The sequence below is a fragment of the Cynara cardunculus genome, assembly GCF_001531365.2.
Source record: "Cynara cardunculus var. scolymus isolate 2C chromosome LG 4, CcrdV1, whole genome shotgun sequence".
Lineage (NCBI taxonomy): Eukaryota > Viridiplantae > Streptophyta > Magnoliopsida > Asterales > Asteraceae > Cynara > Cynara cardunculus.
This window is the reverse complement of record NC_037531.1, coordinates 5,413,576-5,428,307: the sequence shown is the minus strand read 5'-3', so window position 1 is coordinate 5,428,307 and position 14,732 is coordinate 5,413,576. Positions and strand designations below refer to the sequence as shown.

The 14,732-nt window shown below is 35.9% G+C and overlaps 1 protein-coding gene across 2 annotated transcripts; it reads left to right on the top strand.

Moving 5' to 3' along the window:
- Positions 1 to 565: 565 nt before the first annotated feature.
- On the top strand, positions 566 to 10,816 carry LOC112511094 (proteasome subunit beta type-4-like). Of its 2 annotated transcripts, none has more exons than XM_025116508.1 (8): positions 566 to 688; positions 1,051 to 1,098; positions 1,362 to 1,408; positions 6,069 to 6,145; positions 8,660 to 8,789; positions 8,945 to 9,104; positions 9,655 to 9,840; positions 10,543 to 10,816. In XM_025116508.1, the coding sequence occupies exons 3-8, from the start codon at positions 1,365 to 1,367 to the stop codon at positions 10,654 to 10,656; spliced, it is 711 nt and encodes a 236-aa protein (XP_024972276.1). In that variant the 5' UTR covers positions 566 to 688; positions 1,051 to 1,098; positions 1,362 to 1,364; the 3' UTR covers positions 10,657 to 10,816. The 2 variants fall into 2 exon arrangements, with proteins under 2 accessions (XP_024972276.1, XP_024972277.1); XM_025116509.1 differs by lacking the exon at positions 566 to 688 and adding an exon at positions 801 to 819.
- Positions 10,817 to 14,732: the final 3,916 nt, after the last annotated feature.

Sequence of the window (14,732 nt, the reverse complement as noted above, 5' to 3'; positions counted from 1 at the left end):
ACTGTTTTTGCATATGTTTTAACTTAGTATAGAAGCAAAATAACGTTAGGGGTAAATCGGTCATTTTAACCAGTCCAGTCCTGTCCTGTCCTGTCTTACCAAACGCTGAACAGCTGTCCTGTCCTGTCCTGTCCCGTCCTGTCCCGTCCCGTCCTGTCCTGTCTGCGCACCAAACGCACCCTCAAGAACTTTGTCATCTTGTTCTATATAGAGAATCATGAAGAAAACTTTACATATAGAGAATTTTCTTTAAAACTTGACGGTGGGAGAGAAAAATGATTATTTTATCCAATTTCACCAATGAGATTGAGTTATTATTTTTTATAAATTAAAAAAAAGGTACTGGAATGATAAATTAGAGAATATTATAATAATATAATTTATGTTTAAATCTCTACAACGTAAAATATGTTGAAGATGAATGTAATTTTTTTTAGAAAAAATTATGTTTTGATTCTTTATTTTAGACTAATTATAGAAAAACTATTGAAAATGCTCTAACAATTTGGATGGTTTTTATAACAAAAGTTTATTTAAAAGCACCGAGTGAAAACCTTTAAACGTTGGGGTTAGTTTTGCAAATTTTGTTTTCTTGGAGAGAACGATAATGGAGCCTCTACTTCAGTCGAATTAGACCTAAAACACTGGGTTTTCATCTTCCATTGAAGCAGTTACTTGGAGTCGCAAGGTATCCCCTCTTCATTCTTTCTATATCTGGTAGTTATAATTGCCCTCACTCTTCATTTTCCCTCTTTTCTTTTCGATGCCACGCGATCACAACCAACACTTGAAGATCCCTGAATTTTAATTACGTCTTCTGTATGTCATCTTCAAAATTTGGTCTTGCTCTTATTACTATTCTTGGACCAAATTCGTATTGTTGTTTATGAAATTTTCTGTATGATCCTGGGCTTGAAATCTTCTTCAAATAGATGCAAAAACCTAATGCGTGATGGATATGTTTCTATGTCTTTGGTTCCTTACCCTTCATATTTTTCTTTATTCCTTCTTATTTATGTGCCATAATTTTTAATATCATTCTGTTTGAAGGAAGTAGATAAAGAGCGGAGTGTCGTGTTTCAGCTTAATCGATTTTAGGTATGTCTTGTTGTTTCTTTGTCGCAGTTCTTTCTAATGATTAATCAAAGTAATTAGTGGGCTTTTGTCCTGACTCATGACAGACAGTGATTCGTACAATGCTTTATTGCCCTGTAGATGTGCAAGAGAAAACCAAAATTAAATAAGCGAGCCAAATAAAAAAAAACCCTGAAAGTGAATATCATTTAGTCACACTTGATTGTGATCTCTATCTGTTTACTAAAACATTTTTGATTGTTTTTCTGCGATTTGTACTTGTGCAGGTGATGGATTCTTTATTGAGCCCTGAAGGAGACTCTCAGAGGACTCAGTATGTACTTCTTTAGCTCTACTATCTGAATCTAAGGGGTAACATGTAGGGTTCTAGATTTGATGTTATCTAAAAACTGTTAAGAGTCACAAAACTGAAACAGAGAAAACTTAACAATTGTGGAATAATCTTTTGCTTTTATTGAGCAAGTTAAGATTTGTTTAAATAGCCTTTACAGTACAATGGAAAAGAGAAAAACTAGCAATCAAAAAAGTCAAATCAAAAGAGGAATTTGATAATCTCCTAATTCACTTCTGAACTTCTGAAAAGCATCTATCATCAGGGGATTTGTCATCACATCTGCCAACTGATCATGAGTCCCACAGTGTATGAGCTCAACAACACCATCTCGAGTTAATTCATGAAGAAAATGAAAGCGCATGTCAATGTGCTTACTTCGACCATGAAGCACTAGATTCTTTGATAATGAAATAGTAGATTTGTCGTCACACATGATCGTAGTGCTGTTACTTTGCTTCAGACTCGGTTTCTCAAGAATCATTCATACCGCTTGACTGGCACGCACTGCAGCAGCAACAAACTCCGCTTCTGTGGTTGACAGTGTAACAATTGATTGTTTTTTCGAGGACCAAGCAACAACTCTGGATCCTAGCATAAACACGTAATCTGATGTGCTTCTACGATCATTCATATCCCTTGCATATCTGCTATCCGTATATCCCAACAGATCCTGATTTTCTCCTCTCTTGTAAGAGACACCAAACTCGACTGTTCGTTTCACGTACCTCATGATTCTCTTGACTGCCAACATGTGTGAGTTGGTTTTGTCATGCATCTGCTGCACAAACTCACCACATGCATTAGATCCGGCCTTGTGGTCATTAGATACATAAGAGATCCCACCATCTGCTTGTATAAGGTCTCATCTACTTGAGCTCTACCTTCATTTCGAGACAACTCGCAACCTGGAACAATTGGATTGTGAACAGAATTGCATTTCTCCATTTTGAACTTCTTCAACATCTCTACCACATACCGTCTTTGACACAAGTAAGTCCCATCTGGCCTTTGCAACACTTCTATACCAAGAAAGAATCTCAACCTTCCCAAATCAGTCGAATTCTCTCAACATGGAATTCTTAAATTCAGCAAACATGAATTCATCATTTCCTGTGAACAGTAAATCATCTACATACAAACTCACAACGAGGATTTTACCTTTCTCTTTCCTCTTAATGAATAGAGTTTGCTTGTTGTAACATTCCTCAAATACTTGATTGACAAAGTATGCTTCTATGCGGCTGAACCAAGCTCGTGGAAATTGTTTTAGTTCGTAGAGGGCCTTTTTTTACTTGTATACTTTTTGAGGGCAACTCTTCAACTCATAGCCTCTTGGTTGTTCTACATGCACCTCCTCCTCAAGGTTCTCATGCAAAAAGGCTGATTTAAGATCAAGTTGATAGAGATTTCATCCTTTTTGAGTTGCTAGAGCCACAATCATCCTCATGGTATCCATCCTTGCAACGGGTGCAAATACTTCTGTGTAGTCAATCTCTTGCTGCTGCACGTACTCTTTAATTTGAATTTGTCAAACTCTCCATTCTCTTTGAGTTTAGTTTTGTACACCCACTTCAATCCTATCTTCTTTGCACCAGCAGGCAAGTTAGTAAGTTCCCACGTGTTATTCTTTTCTATTGCCTTAATTTCCATATCTATAGCCATCTTCCAGTTGTCATGTTTTACTGCTTCCTAAAAGTGAATAGGATCTGCATAAGTAAACGAAGCTAAATGCAGATTTATATCTTCTTCATTTAAAGTTCCCTCCCTGCTTATATAATCACGCATCCACACTGGAGTGCTTCTAAGTCTTCCTTGCTCTAAACTTGATGATTCTTCTCCATTTCCAACTTTTGAAGGATTATGGACCGGTGCTTTACTGACATCTTCACTAGATTCTTCTTCTTGGTGCTTCAGTGACATCTTCACTAGATTCTTCTTTCTCCTCCCTAACGATGCTTGGATTATCTTCATTTACATTTCCAATTCTTTTCCTCATCATCCCATCCAATTCAGGGATCTCTTGTTCATTGAAGTTCTTATCCCAACTCTAAGACTTATCCTCCTCAAACACCATACCCTGCTAATTATTATCCTCTTTGCAATTGGATCATAGAGACGGTATGCCTTGCTATACTGTTAATTGCGGTGCTATAGCGGTGAAATAGCGGTTCCACTAATCACCGCAACTGGGCCGCAATTTTGACTTGTAATAGCGGTTTGAAAACCGCAATTAGGAGTTGGACTTTAAGTTGTCCTTTTTAAGGGTTTAGAGTAGTCGATTAAGGGATTACGAGCTAGGGGGTGATTTTCATTTGCAATATTGGTGTGTAAACTCGCTATTCCTTTCTCATCTCTCCTATTCCAATCTATATTTTGCATCTTCTCTTCACAACATTGTCTTCCAACATTGATTGCTCATCTCTTCCATTCACATTTTCTTATGTTCATCTTCAAAATATATATTATGTTATGCATCTATTACATTTATATATAATTGTAATGACTACATGAACCGCTATATATGGACTGTTATACCACCATTTTACCATCGCGATAACCGCTATATCAAATCACGGTCCTGACTGCAATTTCAAATTTTGACCGCTATAACAACATATGTGCCTTGGATTTTTCACCAACTCCCAGCAACACATGGAAAACTCTTGCCGTCCAATTTCTTTCTCTTTTCATCAGGAACATGTACATGCGCCAGACATCTGAAGACCTTGAAATGTTTCACTGAGGGTTTACTTTCACTCCAGGCTTCTTGGGGAGTTTGATTTTTCACAAGAAATTGGAGATCGATTTAGAACTTAGATTGTCCAATTCACCGCATCTGGCCAAAAGGTCTTGGGAAGCTTCTTCTCCGATAACATACATCGAACCATATTCATCGTTCCGTTTTTTTCGCTCAGCCACTCCGTTTTGTTGTGGAGTATAGGTTGCAGTCAATTGTCTTTTGGTGCCATGCTCGGTACAAAACTCGTTGAATTAAAGAGATGTGAATTCTCCCCCTCGATCTGTTCTCAAGCATTTTATATACCCGCCTACTTGTTTCTCAACATAGTTCTTCAAAAGTTTGAACATTATTAGTGTATCAAAAAATAAGCCCACAATTTTCTAGTAAAATCATCAATGAAACATTCAAGGTACCTTTTCCTGTCGTTGGAGATGGGAGAGATTGGTCTGCATAGGTCAACATGAATTAGTTGTAGCTTCTCTGTTGCCCTCCAATTGCCTTTTCTTGGGAGTGGATCTCTGTGTAGATGAATAGAAAGATTTAGATTGAACAGGAGTGACCTTTTTTGGTAGAGAACATGCAAGCATCCCAAACATCCTATTTGTTGTCATGTTAGTTGTTATAATCAAACCTTTCTTTGGATGAAACACCTTAACTTTTCCATGTTGGATGAGGATAGTTAATCCCCTTGCTTGTAGTTGTCCAGTACTCGGCAAATTATTTCTCAAGTCTGGTACATAATGAACTTCTTGAATGACATGAATAGCCCCTCCTATTAGTAGTCTCACGTTACCTTTGCCTGTCACCTCTAGTTTTGTGTTATTCCCTAGCTTCACTTTATGCTTGAAGCTTTCGTCAAGTTCACTAAACAAGGTCTTGTCACCCACCACTCATGTGATTGCTCTACCCTGAGTCTAGAAAATAGGCCTCTTCTCTTCTATCTCCACCTTCTCTTTGATCTCCATCTTCTACATAAGCCATGAGCTATGTTTCTTCCTCTTCTCCTAGCTCAGCATAATTTGCTTTCAAGTGTCCAAGCTTGTGACACCGATAACACTCCACCATAGCTTTGTCGTAGAATTGTCCGCCTTGTCCTCTTCCTCTACCCCGAAAAGTGCCTCGGTCTCGACCTCGTTCTCATCCACCTCTATCTCTTCCTTCTTCCATGCTAATTTTGAAGACCTGCTCTTCACTGCTAGTTCTCCGAAACATCTGTTAAACAGAGAAAGCTTAACAGTTGTGGAATAATCTTCTGCTGTTATTGAGCAATTAAGACTTGTTTAAATAGCCTTTCCAGTACAACGGAAATGAGAAAAAATAGCAATAAAAAAATCAAATCAAATCAGTAAATGAATCTCAGAAGACTCGGTGTCTTTATTCCAACAGAAAGATGACCAGGAGAACTAACGGATACTTTGAAACCTTCTCTTCAAAAGCATGATGTCAAAACTAGTTTCTAGTGATCTAAATTTAATCAAACATTTTTCATGGATTTCCTATTGATCCTGGGGGCAGGGAGTGTGACAACATATCCACTTCCTTTTAATTCCATACCATACATTCTTTTCATCAGTTGCAGCGTTTGGTGGCCCAAAATTGACTTGGCTGTGCCGTTTAGTAGATGTGCACTTCTCATTCTTGAATGAGAGTACTTTTTAAATTCAAAAATTGATTTGGAATTTCTGACATCAGCCATATGTTGGGTATTTGTTATTACTTACTAATACTGAAATACTGAATGTGAACTTTTGAGTCTAGTCAAACCTTGTACTCTTTAGATTCAACTTGGTATGGAGTTCTGTCAGCAAACGATTTGCTAGGTTATTGTTTATTATTATTATTTTGTTCTTTAGTAGAGGGAGCAAGGCGCGACTTGTTGATGATTGGTTTTGGAAACAGGTATCCGTATGTGACAGGTACTTCTGTAATTGGGATCAAATACAAGGATGGTATTCTCATGGCTGCTGACATGGGAGGTTAGATCATTTTCAGTAATGTCTGACACATTATATATTTTGAGTTACTTGATGAAATTGGTTTCCAAAGTTGCTTGTTCACTGCATAAATGTCAACAGAGGGCAATATCTTGATGTCTAACAGTTCATTTGCATTACTTGTTAAGGAATATTCTTTGAAACTTGATGCAAGGGGTTACAACTCGTAAAAGTTGACGTTTGATTCTACTTTAGAGTTCATATGGGTTTGAAACTTTTGAGAAACTTGCAAGTAAAATTCATTGATTCTTCTAGCTAGTTCTTGTCCTTATGTATGTGTTGTGTATATATCCAAAAGTTTATTTCTTAACAATCTCTTCCCTCAGACACCTATGTGAATCAAAGCCAACAGTACATTTTGCACATGAATGCTGATAGGATAGCATGTGAATATCCACTTTAGTAGCAACATATAGCAAAGGTCAAAACAAAGCGATCTTTGACTAGATCAACGCTTGTTGTTTCTGCTAGCATCCCTATTCCACCAGCATTTTGATTTTAGATCATTTTTCTGAGCTATTAAGAAAAAACAGAGAAGCAGGCTCCATTATTAAAATGTGAAGTTACATATTGTCCTGGTGACCTGGTATAAATTTGGTAACCTGCATATTCTTTCCCAGGAGAACTTTAAACAATCAACATGCCATTTTATGTTGTTCCTGAACTGTGATGGAAAAATACCTAGATTGAGCCGTTCTACCGTTGATATGCAGCAAACCATGAATAATTTTTAAAAGAGTGCTCTGAGTTTTTAACTTTGTTGTTCTTTGCTCGTGGATCAAAGCAAGAAACAATACATGATGATTAAAGAGATTTTCATCTTAAGGCATCAGAAAATAAGAACAAGGGACTCATTTGCGTACGTGCGAATACAATCTGTTATTTTATCTTGCTGATCATGGAGAAATATCATATATATCTAGACACCATCTATCAAGAAAACTACTTCCAGAAACTTGCTATATATATATATATGAATATGTTATATGTGTGTATTTTTTTTGGTGGGGGGGCATATATATATGTATATGTGCAGCTATGTATGTAATTATATGTATGTGCTTCTGATACAATGCATGCTACATGTTAACGCTATAAAGTATATTTAATTAATTTCTACAGCAAATATGCTTTCAAGTAGTGGAATTATCAACAATTTAAGAATTGATCAAGCACATGTTGCAAATATATCATTTATTGCAATCTGCATGAAAATCGAACATAGCATATTGCAAATATATCATTTCTTTAGTTGCTTTTGATCCTTGTGTACCCATTTCTGGTATTGGTCGTAATGAATCATACTAATTATCTTGGTTTAAAAATGCGCGCATAATGCGCTGTGATGCGCTGAAGAAAACGCATCAAAGGGTCTGATGCGTTGCGATTCCATGATGCGCTCGCATCACCTACGCATCACACGATGCGTGCATCACTTATGCATCAGCGCATCATGTATGCTGCATTTTTGGGCTCCCTTTTTCAGTTTTTAGTTGGGCTTCTTAGTTAAGTAAAATAGAACGTGAGACTGTGAGAGACCTAATAGAAGAAGCCGACATCGAAGAAGTAGAAGTCGCACTGTGAGAGACCTAGCATCGCATATCAATTAAAACGTGACGTGAGTTGTTGTGGATACTCGACAACCAGCAAAGAAGTAGAAAACGAACTTTTTAAGATTCTAATGCCACTTTTTTAACTACTTTATGTTATAAATGAAGTATTTTGATAGGTAAGTATTTTTAAGGTAGAAATTGATATGTAGAATTAATTTATGAATATTTTGTGAATATCGGGCGCATCACGTGCGTGATGCGAGCGCATCAGCATCACGCATCACGTATCGGCTTCTGGGACCCTTAACGCATCGGACCGCATCGCGCTTTTTAAAACCAAGCTAATTATTTTGCTTTCCCTTAATGTTACTGAAAGGCATCTTTTTCTTCTTTTCTTTATGGTCCTAAGCCAAAAGACCTCCCTGCTCTATAGACCATTATGTGAAAGTAATTAGAACGATTGTTCAACAGAGGTTGATATCTAACCAATTTTCAAGCAATATAACATTCAATACACCATATGTTATAAATCTTATTGTTAAACAATAAAGGACACCCCATCTCATAATTATTGAATACCAAAAGACACATGCCATTATAAGCTAAATTTGTTTCGGAACATTATTACCCTATGCACTTAAGATCCCTTTTGTATTGCACGAGTCAACCCAAATCTGTGTATTCCATTTGACATGTCTACATAGCATGTCCATAACTGTAACAAAATATGTGGAAGAATTCACATTACAAAAACCCATAATTAGTGTTTTTTTAAAGATTGTAGCTACCACATAACAACTGTATATCTGGAAACAGAGTATGTAAAGAAAGAGTAATTTGATTACCTAATTCTGAAATCAAAAATAATTTTGTTTAGCAAAACTATGTGAATGTACTTTTGCTGATTTTTGGTAATACTGCTTGCTGACTTGTGCATTCACAGGGTCATATGGATCCACCATTCGGTACAAGAGTGTGGAGCGATTGAAGCAAGTGGGTAAACATTCTCTTCTTGGTGCTAGCGGAGAAATCAGTGATTTCCAAGAAATTCTTAAATACCTGGATGAACTCATGTAAGTTTCAGTGGTATATAATTTCTAAGAGCAATACTTGAAAGGCGTTCATTTCTTTTAGTTTAACTCTGATTTTTTGATTGTTGCTGATGGTGATCCTTTCAAATATAAGTTGCAACTTTTGAATCCTGAGTAATGACCGCCACTTTTTACAGCTTGCATGACAATATGTGGGATGATGGTAACTCACTTGGTCCTAAAGAGGTGCACAATTATCTAACTCGGGTGATGTATAATCGCCGCAACAAGTTTGATCCTTTGTGGAATTCACTTGTAATTGGTGGAGTGAAAAACGGGCAGAAGTATCTAGGATCGGTAGACCTTGAACCACCCTTTCTTTTCTTCTGGCTTTTTTTTCTGTTTCAGTTTTACTTATTCATAAAAAGACGTCCCTTCCTCTACAACAAAGCGGGTTTATAGGATGCCAAAAATGTCCAAGTGTTGTAATAGATTGCTTTATAGGACTCGAGTTTTTAAGACCGGACACTTATATGTCCTATGTAAAAGTGTTATAATAAGTTCATAGGATGCTTTTGGGCTTCTTGACAAATTCTTTACGACAATTTTGAAATAAAGCATCTTATTGATCTTTTTTATATGACATTATATAAAGAAGTGGCTTATAAAGACAAATGTCTTAAAAAGCAATTTGTTCATACTTGATAGGACATTTGATTTCAGAAGTTTCCTAAAATACTTGTTAAGACATCATATAAACTTAGCAGAACACTTTAACATAGGACATGGTTATTTGGTCCTATAAACTCAAATCTTATAAAGCAGTCTGTTACACGTAAACATTTTTAGCATCCTATAAACCAGTCCCCAAATGGCACATGACAACTTATGTGCCACTTATTTGCAGGTTAGCATGATCGGTGTACATTTTGAGGACGATCATGTTGCCACTGGATTTGGTAATCACCTCGCCCGACCAATTCTTCGTGAGGAATGGAAGGAGGACTTGACCTTTGAGGAGGGTGTCAAATTATTGGAGAAATGCATGCGTAACCTTCTATACCGTGATAGGTCTGCTGTCAACAAGCTTCAGGTGTGTCTTTTCACTTAAAAAAGAAGCAATCATCTGTAGCATATACACATTTTCTTTTATGTTTTTTACATGCATTGAATTACTGTGTGCGTTTTACCTGTCTTTATTCCTTCTCTAATAACCTAACCGTGATCATTGGGATGTCTATTGCAAACCATACTTGAGAAATTAATTCATCAATTGGAATTTTTTCATCCTTCCAGATCCTACTCCATGTGGGATTCACTCGGTTCATTTGGTTTACTACTAATTTAGTATTTTGTTAGAGCATCTCCAATAGATTCATTGTATTTTCTCTAAAGTTGAAATCTCAAAAAGCAATTACAGTCAGTTCCAATAGATTCTCTATTTTAAAGATTTCAACATTAATTTATCATCTCAATGAACTGTTTTTTACTTTTTTTAATATAAAATAATAATAAATAAACATTTAATTTTAGGAAGTTGTCTAAATTTAGAGATCTTTATCCTCTCTCCTCTATTTTCTCCATTTCAGAGGAAGTTTTAGAGAGTCTGTTGGAGCAATAAAATAGTCCAAAATCTCCATTTCCCTGTTTTGAAAATCCGTTGGAGATGCTCTTTATACCAAATGGTCACTGCATTCATTACGCAGTGCTTGTACATGTCTTTATCTTCGTGGATGTTGCACATTTGTTTTGGTTAGACACTTGGTTGTGACTCCATTGATATTGGAAACCACAGATAGCAAAGATTACAGAAGAAGGTTTGACCATCTCTCAGCCTTACTCTTTGAAGACTTTCTGGAATTTTGCTGCTTTCCAGAATCCAACAGTTGGTGCTGAGGGATCATGGTAGGTAATATCTGAATTCCAAGTACTCAAAAACATGTTACCATGATGTTCTTTTTTTAATGTTTTTACAGATGTTATGCCACACTAAATTTCTGTATTAGAATTTGAAGTTGCAGTAAATTGACTTGATCTCTGTGTTTATTGGGGATTATCTGTTTCTATGCATTGCTTTCTTTGCTTTAGTTTTGGAATTCAAATATGCCGATTTGGGGAGCTTTCATGGCTTTCTAGACGTGTTCTTTGGTATATTTTATCCCCTTGGAGGTATACAAACTAGCTTGTCAAAAAGATTTTCAAGCCGAGTGTTTAACCTGCCGAGTTAAGCTCGAGCTTAGTGTAGTTCGCTTAATTAGTGGAATTTATGAACTGAGGGGCTGATGGTTGGCCTTTCGTTAAGTTCTGTATAGATAAAGTTGTTTGTATGGACTAATCTTAGATAGGAAAAGTTTTTGGTGGAGAGATTTTTTATAGATAGGAGCGTGTTCTTTTTATTTGCGAGGGGTCAGTTTGGAGAAAAGTTGGCTTTCAGCATAAAGCTCCCTCCCAGAAGCTTACTGAATAAACCACTTTCTTTATCAATAAGCCATCATCAAACAGTCATGTATAGCTGATTGAATAAATTACAAGTCTCTTTAAGCTCATTAACTGAAACTTTCATAAATTGAAGTAAATAACAATCATTAGTACACTGCTACAACAAACTACTAAAAATAGGAATAACATTTTTTCCTATCACCATCCAAAGCATGCTTCAAAATGTCTAAAAGGATTGCCGCTGCACATATGTTTTGTTCTATATTTGTGCTCTTATGAATTATGATACCTTATATGTATGAATTTTAAGTTATAGTTAGGGGCGGAATCGGTTTATAAGATACGGTGGTATAGACCACTGTGTCGTTCCTTCGTCGTAAGGTAAAAGAATTTAGGGTCGTGAAGAGTGCCATTGTATTATAATGTTGGGTGACACCTGTATATATTTCAAAACTATAATAATAATGTAAGTTAATCTCGGGAGAGTTGGTTTGGACGGCTTTTCTCCCATCTCAGTGGGTCCAAATCTTGTTTCAATTAGCTTTTAGCTGTTAATTTCAGGTCTATTATGTTTCTGAAAAAAAAGTTGCGATAAAAGACTAGAACATAGGATCTCACGTACGAAAAGTAAGGAACTAACCCACAAACGTTGATTATTTGAAAATATCTACGACTTCGTTTTTTATGGTCAAGTGATGCCACCACTAAAAAAGTTTCCTAGGTCTGCCTTTGATTATACCTATGAATTGTTATGTTATGAGCTATTTGATGATAATATGTATATTATTACACAATTACAGAAAATGTAAAAAACATTTGGAAGGGATCATATTTTTATTTTAATCTAATAATTATAACTATGTATATCATTTAGGGTCGTTTACTGAACAATTATCGGATGAGTGATTACTGATATCACTTACCTTATCGCTTGAACATTACAATGACAAGAATCTTACTTGATAAGAGACGTAAGTGTTTATCTGGTTTAAGATGCTTACCAACAATTTCTTTTGATAACCGAGAATGTTACATAATGAGGTAAGCGAGGGACTTTTCTTGCCGGTAAATACTTATCCGATAGATATTTGGTAAAAAGCCACATCAAATAAAATAAATAGAGAAGAGCTGACTATCAGAATCTAACCGATGGCCATCGCATTACAAATGCGATGCTCTAACCTCTGAGGCTCACATAACCTCTGAGCCACCGCTGACCACCATCAAATAGCTATTTTAGATGATAGAGAATTAACTATTTTGAGATAATTTTAATATCATTTTAGCAATGTCGTTTGATTTATGGTTACATTTGGGTTGTGTATTTTATATTATTTTACAGATTAAATAACTATTTTATTAAAGTACTTTTAGTTTTAATTTTTTTTACAAAAAAGGGCATTTTGATCATTTATCAATATTTCATTCCAATTTCAAAGGTACATTTTGCGAACCAAACATATAGATTTCAATTTCTTAATAGATTTCATTTCAATATTTGTCCACCAAGCAAGTGGTCAAACATGACAATATTTCATTCAAATTTCTTTAACAGATTTTATTCCATCCAAAAATATTCTGCGAACCAACCGTTATCTTATAATATTTGACACTAACTATTAAGCTATTCATAATCAATATGAATATATTAAAAGAATAAAATATACCTGTTAAATATTATAGGACATAACAATTAATTTAGCGATATATAATATTAATTTCTTTTATCACAATAAAATATTCTTTTTATCTTTTTATTTTTTTAGACCATCTCTTTCCGACAACATCAATATTAAAAACACAAATCGTGATTCTCATGAGTTGTTTGACAGTTGCTGAATGGTTTAACGTAGAATGATTAAGGGGTCAGAATGATTAAGAGACTCTTATGATATAGTGTAAAATGAAATATAATTGTTTACAATGAAGTTAGACGCTGAATCATTAAGGGAGACCCAAGATACAAAATCATTCCAAGGGTTTTAAAATCATTAAGAGACAATTTTTTTTTTTTTGCAAAGCAAAATTCATCTATTAACGATTCAGATGTTGCCTTTTAATAGAATTATTAAAAGGTAAGCAAAAAACCTCTCAATCATATATATATATATACATATATATATATATATCAAAATTTATTTCTACTTTGACCAAAAAAAATACATACACCAAAAATAATACCAAACAAACTTGCCGACCTTTATAATGGCCGATTGAAGATTCTCCGAAGGGGAAAAAAAGGTTACTGAAGTTGTCACATTTGAACAGCCTTTGCAAAAACATTACTTCAAGATTTTGACTTTTAAAATATGTTGTTAAGGGCTCGTTTACCAAACATTTATTCGGTAAACGTTTACCGGTAAAATTTAACACTATCATTTACTTACCAGGTAAGATTTTAGTTCACCAAAACGATATCATATGTAACAACTTTAACCCTGTAAGCGCTTACCATGGTAAGAGTCGTCACCCTCAATTACCGGGTAAGACTCTTGGTCCTTGTCTCGCTCTTACCGGGTAAGATTCTTGATGCTTACCATATTTATCCCATAAGATAATGTGACTTGGTGTTCACTTACCCGAGTAAGCATTTGGTAAATGACCCTAAATGTTTTTCATAGTCATAACATTAATTTGTTCGCTTTTTATACTTAGGGGGTTGGTTCACATAAGGGAATTTGATGGAATTGGAATCCATCAAAGGAATTTGACTTTGAATGAATTAGAATGAAATTTGATGGAATTTGACCATGCATTTAGTTGGTAGGAATTGGAATGAAATATTTCAATAGAATTGGAACAATCGTTTTTGTTTGGACCATCCCACATATAGCCCCACCCACACCCTACCAACCATTATGTCACTACTATCGTCATCACAGCTATCACCCCGCCCCAACCCCACCCAACTGCCCCCACCACTCCCGCCCACGCCCCACAATAGGTGGGGTTGTTGGGGGAAAGCAGGGTGGGGCGAGACATTGGGGATGGGGTCAGTGGGTGGCAGGTGAAGACTATAGTGGTAGGATGGTGGTTAGTGGTGGGTTGGAGTAGGGTGGGGGTGGGGTAGGTGGCGGGTGGTAGATGTGACGATGATAATGGTGAGATAGTGGTCGGGTGGCTGGGGCTGGGAGTGCGTGGGTATAATGACAACAATAGTGGCATGGTGGTTACCGGTGGGGTGGGGGTGAGTGGCAGCTGTGATAGCGACAATAATGGTGTGGTGGTTAGGGGCGTGACAGTAACGGTAGTAGCATGGTCGTGGTGAGGGTTAGGTTATGGGCGTGACAGTAATGGTGTGATTAATTTGGATGCGAATGGATGAAATTAAATTCTTTCACTTATGTCAAAGAAAGATGAATTCATGGAATTCAAAGATGATTTCATCCATTTTAAGATGTGAACCTCACGAATTTAGTCAAATAAATTGATGATTTTAGTTTGTTTGAATTCTACAAACCAAACAACACCTTTAACTTATATAAATTTAATATATTATTATGCTTGATACATGTATGGTAATGGTTTCAAATTTACAAAATCCAA

Excerpts from the sequence above, each read along its gene's own strand:
- LOC112511094 (XM_025116508.1), top strand. The coding sequence starts at position 1,365 with ATGGATTCTTTATTGAGCCCTGAAGGAGACTCTCAGAGGACTCA. Across the intron at positions 6,146-8,659 it reads CATGGCTGCTGACATGGGAG|GGTCATATGGATCCACCATT; the intron begins GTTAGATCATTT and ends GTGCATTCACAG. Across the intron at positions 9,841-10,542 it reads CTGCTGTCAACAAGCTTCAG|ATAGCAAAGATTACAGAAGA; the intron begins GTGTGTCTTTTC and ends TGGAAACCACAG.